Source organism: Nannochloropsis gaditana (assembly GCF_000240725.1).
Source record: "Nannochloropsis gaditana CCMP526 unplaced genomic scaffold scaffold938, whole genome shotgun sequence".
Classification (NCBI taxonomy): Eukaryota; class Eustigmatophyceae; order Eustigmatales; family Monodopsidaceae; genus Microchloropsis; species Microchloropsis gaditana.
In genome coordinates, this window is record NW_005803015.1 from 1,142 (window position 1) to 7,781 (window position 6,640).

Consider the following 6,640-nt stretch of genomic DNA (forward strand, 5'->3'; position numbering starts at 1 on the left):
CCATGGTGCGCAATGTGTCTTTGTGCGCATAGGTGGGGCCCTTCAGTAGAAGGCATTTTGGGGTGTGACTGGAAAGGGTGAGCTCTGCTGCCCCGGCGGTGTCCGTCATGACAAGGAGGACAATCTGTCCGACGAGTACGGAAAAGGGAGAAGGAAAAAAGTGTTGAAGTTCAGATTGGTCGTGAGGCTCGTCCACATATTAAGACATTAAATACAGCTGGCCCGCCTCATCAAATCATGTGGGAAATGGGTTTTAAAAAGTGATAAACACAGCCTCCAAACTACGATCCTTGTGTACCAGCCCGCTTCAAACTCGAAACGCACCAAAGGCATTGGCACGTGTCCTTTTCCTCTGAAACACCGCTACTGAATTGTCGAAGGCAATATAGTCTACACATTGAGAAACATCAGTCACTTATAGCCCCACACGACATTGTTTAACCAGATCAAAAGAGTGTTCATGCCCCTGCGCATCGAGGGTACCTCTTCCATCACATGCTTCAACCTCCCAGTCAACCTCTCGACTGCTTTCCTTTCCATTTCCCCGTGATTGACATCTCGGACGCGGCAATACATGCACAGGTGAACGTTGGGGACGAGTATGAGCGGTGGTGCTTCAAACGATGACCTGGGCGAACAACTGCTTGCGTTACATCAGAGGCTATGGAGCCTGATGAATGCTCTCCTAGTATCTCCCCGAGCAAATACTTCCTCTCCTACTAGCCCTACCGGCACCTCTCCTTCCACAGTCTTGTCTAAAATTCGAGCGAATCAAAACGCGATAGACACTCTTTGGGCCAGGCAAATTACCCAAAGTGATCCTCGACAGACGGATCGGTATGTCGTGACCAAAGCGGAAACGGAAGCTATGAAGTCAAGAGTGAGAGAGGCCTATGTGTCGTACACGACCGAGATATTCGCTAACGAATTGGACGCTCTTCGACAGGACCCATCTTTTCGTGGAGCCGACGACGATGTGCGGAGCATGGTGGCTATGCTGGAAGAGGGCATTGAATGGTTGTGGGCACACGACAAGGACACCGACGGGATGGACGAACAGGCCTTGCGGGTGTATGGAGACTTCTTCTCGACATCGAAGGCAAAGAGAGACACGCAAAATGATGTTTCAATCCACGTACGAAGACACCAACTGCAGGAGGAAGCTTTCGATAGGCAACAAGTCTCAGATATCAAGGAGGAAGAGCCAGGCGGGAACGTGGAGCAAGCGACAGATTCTGTGAGAAACTTAATCGATTACAAAATTGCACAAAAATCAGGAAAATGTTCTAGGAAAAGGGGGGGTAAATAGGAAGGAGAAGATAAGTTACGAGATTTCATTCAGGGGAGGGTAGATAAGATCTTGCACACTTTGTCAACGCATCCAGAGCATATGAAGAATATTCTTTCAATAGCCGTTCGTCGCCAATCGCCAATCCAACATTTCTTCTCATTCTTTTTTGCGCGATCTTAATAATTCTTGGGGTCAATGTGTGTGTTTCCGATGCGTCCCCCTGGAGGACATGATGGCCTGTCCCTGGTTCCCACGCCACCATTTGGATCGTTACTCGTCTACGAGCAAGATCCTGTCAAGTCCATAGATGCAGTCATAACAATAGCTTACATAGTCGTGCAATCGATAACTTACAATCCATTCAATCCACATATAGACTCACAGTCCACGACTTTCATTCGTAGGCGGACTCGTTAAATATGCACGTACTTCCTTTCGTTCACATTCTCATGACTCATCCCAAGTTGTGCATTTCCAATATAGAAGGCCCGACTAAAACTGCAATTCGTACAAGCTTGATAACAGAGCACTCCGAAAAGCAATCAGATCAAGTGTCATATCATATTTATTTTACAATTGACATATCCATTGCAAAGATGAACGCTGCTTAGAGATGAAGTGTCATCCATATTCTCTGTGGCGCTAGAATACTTTGGTTCTCATGAAGCGTCACACAGGAGGTCACGAGACCGGTGTTTGGCTATCCGTCGAAGTCTATGGATTTCGCCATTTTTTTCGCGAGAGGTAAAGTGACTCTGTTCAACGTGTACAGCAATGATACCCGTTTCTACCGGCTCCATAGAACTTTCGCACTATGAAAGCAAGATCTTCGGAGGAAGTAGGAAGCCTAACCTACCAATTAAGTCGGACAGACGGCTATCCATGCGTCATATTTACCACATCTACATCTACTTCATCTGTATCTATCATATCTGTCACGAATACAGCTCGACCAGGAAAGGTGTCTTCCCGATCAATCTGGTCTACCTCATCTACACGTGACTCCCAAGTCTGGGGACATTTCGAACCTCACACTCTTATCAAAGTAAATCTACGTCGCCTTTTGCAATATTTATACATATATAGTTATATCAAATTAAAAACATAACAGAGCACATATTCGTGCATTGGTTTTCGTTGGAGAAATTATATTTCCTTATCATGGGGCCCTTTTATGTCTTCTAGGAAATTTTCTCGTTGCGTTCGTTGAGCCTCCGCACATGAGACGAATTTCACTGTACTATACTCGTCATTCTCATGACTTAACACCATTACAAGGAAATCCAGCTTGCAATACTTTTGCGCAGAAGCCGTATTGTTTTCCAGTCTTTTCAGACGGATCTGGAACGGACGATTCACTGCTTGCTCTCGCCTTTTTTCCAGTCCACAGGCAGAGAATGTGCGCACTTCCCTCAAAGTGTGAAAGTGTGGAATACGCGAAAGTGTAAGTGCGAGTGCTCTACTCGGATGGTGTACACCTTGACCACACTTTTCCATCGTACGGTCATTTTACAGAGGTTTACGGCTTTAATAAGAGTAAATGCGTATCTACATTCCAGTAGGTGCCTTAGCGGCATCCAGGATCGACGAGTCGCCGAAAGGTTAGGGTTGGGAGGCTGAGCCGTTTAGACGACTGCGAGTAGGGCTAGGCTTAGGGGAAAAGTGATTAGTGGTGAAGTTGAATTACAGTCTTTTACTCACAATGGAGAGTGGAAATATGCACATGCAATAGATAAAGAGGAGACATAAATGGAAAGTCAAGCTGTAAGGAAGACATTTCCCCAAATAAGCGAAGAACAAGGCCCTCAGGCGCTCAGATCCGTCCGTGCCCAGGGCCAGAATCTCAGTCCTTTCTCGTTTGGCCTTCAGAAACGCCTTAGGAGCCTTCTGTGGACCCTATACACCCTAGAAATGGTATATATCTCAATCACACTTTATTCGCATATTCTTCGCACAGCGACATCTCCACTCGCATTTTTGATTCCACTTTGATTTTCCAAGTGCGATCATCCCCTCCCCACGGGTTCCGCCCCAGCTTCCTCTCGCGCAGCCCATGAGTAAGGCTCGATTCTTGTTGTGGAAGGGGTTCAAAATCCGTTATCTTTTGCTGTTGGATGCTCGAAAACACACGGAGTCATTCATAACTTTATGAATTCTGACGAGGAAACTCTTTTTTTCATTGTGACATCTCAACGATGGGCCAAGATTTAATTCAGGTTCACTCAGAAACACCTGTACTGTGTCGTGTATGGGCCCCTAACAGGTATCATGGCGTGGAAAGATATAACAAGACATTTACTCACTTTTGCCGTGATCATGGTCGCGTTTGTTACCACGGTATCGGAAGAATCTTGCCCTTTTGTAAGGGTCAGGTCAACAAGGCGAATACGGAAAGATTCGGTTGTCTTTCGCGTGCGACTGAAAATCGCCAAAATGGATAGGAATGTCATTAAAGCACCTACAAATATGGTTTTGAAGATAACAAGTCCACCATCCTTACGATTTTCCTCTTTTCGAGTCGACAAGAAAAGAAATCGCCCTGTGACGCTCAAGCGGAGTGACGAAGAGATTTACCTTTTCAATGTGCTAGATCATCGCGTCTCGCGACGTCGAATACTATTCCAGGTATTTTAGGAATGGAATGCTATTGTCAATGTATCCGATAAGTATTATGAGCAAATATCTAATAGGCGAACTTCTACTCCTAGTTTAAAGGGAGTAGTCGAACTCTTCCTCGCTTCGGCACCGCCACATACCTTAGCAACGGAAATATCACAGCATGTTACAGACCATATATTATCATAGAGGTCAGTTGGATGACAATCATATGAAGAAAAGATACTTTAAACAAAACATCGAAGGAGAACTTCAGCAATGGGAGCGATAAGGCGTAAGTTAAGGAATTGATTCGCTCATGTAGCCCTGCTTCTCCCTCATATACTCGGTCCCTTAATGTCAGCACGACGACACAACAAATACTAGCGACTGGAGTCCAGATGGGTACTCACTTTACGCCAAATTTCAGCAGCCGTTGGAGGAAGGACGCCCTTCGCCCGTCTTACGCAGACTTCATGCTCCAAACTCGACAGACATTGCTCGTGACTGTTACGAGTATTGCTCCTTCACGACAGAAGAGCCTGTACCATTCTATTTCCAATGGGCAGAGGTGTCAAAGAGTTGTTCCTGTTTTGGATCCCATGTAACACTTGTCTGGGAATCTACTTCATCCGTGTACCGCGTAATCCGGAAAGCAAAGCTTGGAAGCTTGTCACAGGAGCAACAGCTTATTGCGGTACGCTTTAGAAGTCTTATTACGTGAGAGACCGACAATAATAAGAAATATTCCATCATATCCTTTGTTCTCATAACGCCTTGTTCCACAGGATGTATGGAAACTTGTGGACGGGATGTTCTTCGACAGAACCTTTAATGGACAGCCTTGGCTCACCGTGTTACAGAATTCTATCAGAAAAGATTATGCTTCGATGGAGGAGGCTTACAACGCTACGAGGGTATGTATGTGTCTAACCTGCTCAAATATTTTGGCATAAAAAGTTGATTGGAAAATTTCGCGCATGGGCAGGCTATGCTAGATTTGCTTCAGGATAATTACACAAGATTCCTTTCACCGAGTGAATACATGGAGTTTCAAGTCGATACACTTGAGAAAGAATTTGCAGGTGTCGGTGTCCGCATGCAAAATGTACGTCACATGCAAAATGTCCAAATCAAGCACATCATTTTACCTCTTCTCGGCCTTTCAACGATATCCTAGGCCACTATCGAAATAGTCTTAGAAGGACCAGCCAAAAAGGGTGGCGTGAAGCCTGGTGACATAGTACTGTCTGTAGATGGTCAATCAACCGAGAATTTGACAACAGAAGTCATCGTACAGCTGCTTAGGGGGCCTCCAGAGACAAACGTCTGTATGGATATTCTCTCAGTCGCCAATGGAGTCATCCAAGAACTTTGTCTAGTTAGACAGTCTGTTGAAAATCCTTCTGTATCCGCTTCCGTGGAGGAATTTGGTGGTGATAAGTATGGTATCTTGAAAGTTGACAGGTTCAGTACAACTACCGCCGATCTTATCGAACGAGCGCTTAAAACATTCTATGAAAACATCCGATTCATAGTATTAGATCTCAGAGGTAATGCAGGTGGACTACTTGATAGTGCTAAAAATGTGAGCAGCTTGTTTTTGCCGAAGTCCACGATAATTTATTCCGAAATTGATCCCTTCACGTCAAAAATCGTCCGAAGCGATGCCGACGGTATAGAGATATCTATACCTATCTTAATTTTGGTCAACAAGCAATCCGCTTCAGCTTCAGAGATCGTTTCGGCAGCACTACGCGAAAATAAGCGAGCAAAAATCGTGGGAGAACGCACTTTTGGCAAGGGGGTCGCGCAATCTGTAGAAGAAGTGACCAATGGTAGTGCAGTCAAAATTACGACATCAAAATGGCTTACACCGCTTGGAAATGATGTCAACAACGAAGGAATTGACGTAGACATTCCCAGCACGTGCAGCGAGAGTGATTCAGTCCTTGTCTGCTTGAAGGATTACCTGGAATCTCTCAATGAATAATGCAATCTGGCATTCAAAAAGCGACGTGGAATTTCAGATTTGATGAGGATTTAAGAACCACTCGTATAAGAACCACTCGTACAGTGGATAGGCATGAAGTAATGGGAGATTTCCGGCGTCGATAAGTCCACTGCCAGGCAAAAATGCGGGAAACATATCACTTCTTAGACGTAAGAGCCAAGTCACTTGTGAAGTAGATGCAACGGATCGACAGCACAAATTTTGGCTGCAGAGAATTTACCAAGATCCTCAATTACGAATAAACGAAACAGATGGATATATCGTTCTCAAATATGAATCGGAGTGACAGTTAGGGGTTCATCTCGTGACTGACTTCTCATCTCTTCCCTTTGACGCGATTACATGAATGACATGATGATATGGGAACAAGGGATCAGCGATAGGAGGTTAAGGGAGCCGTCATGGGCCCTACATTATGTCCGTTATGGGCCCTACAGCCTCCACTACGATGTGCTGATCACAAGTGTGTCGTGTCATGGTTTGCGTCCACCTAATCATTTTGTATGATATATTATTATACGACAACAGAACTGGCGTCGACCAGTGTCTTTCTTCTCTGGTTGTCTATCGTGTTGGTTATCTTAGTACACGATTCTTTGGTGAATCATTTGGTCTGTACTCTCAGGGAGAATAGTAATTGTACTGAAGAATTAATTGCGTCTTGGGTTAATCGTGGCGTTTTGGTTTGTTTATTCGCATCACCCTTGACTCTTTCAACCACGGAATTGCTGGTCCTTGTT

General features: G+C 45.0%; 1 protein-coding gene across 1 annotated transcript; it reads left to right on the plus strand.

Moving 5' to 3' along the window:
• The first annotated feature begins 4,250 nt into the window (after positions 1 to 4,250).
• NGA_0464400 (carboxyl-terminal protease) lies at positions 4,251 to 6,061 on the plus strand. Its single transcript, XM_005853351.1, has 3 exons — positions 4,251 to 4,583; positions 4,675 to 4,807; positions 4,875 to 6,061. The coding sequence occupies exon 3, from the start codon at positions 5,220 to 5,222 to the stop codon at positions 5,877 to 5,879; it is 660 nt and encodes a 219-aa protein (XP_005853413.1). The 5' UTR covers positions 4,251 to 4,583; positions 4,675 to 4,807; positions 4,875 to 5,219; the 3' UTR covers positions 5,880 to 6,061.
• Positions 6,062 to 6,640: the final 579 nt, after the last annotated feature.

Bases quoted from the DNA above. Each gene is read 5' to 3' on its own strand.
- NGA_0464400 (XM_005853351.1), top strand. From the start codon at position 5,220: ATGGATATTCTCTCAGTCGCCAATGGAGTCATCCAAGAACTTTGTCTA.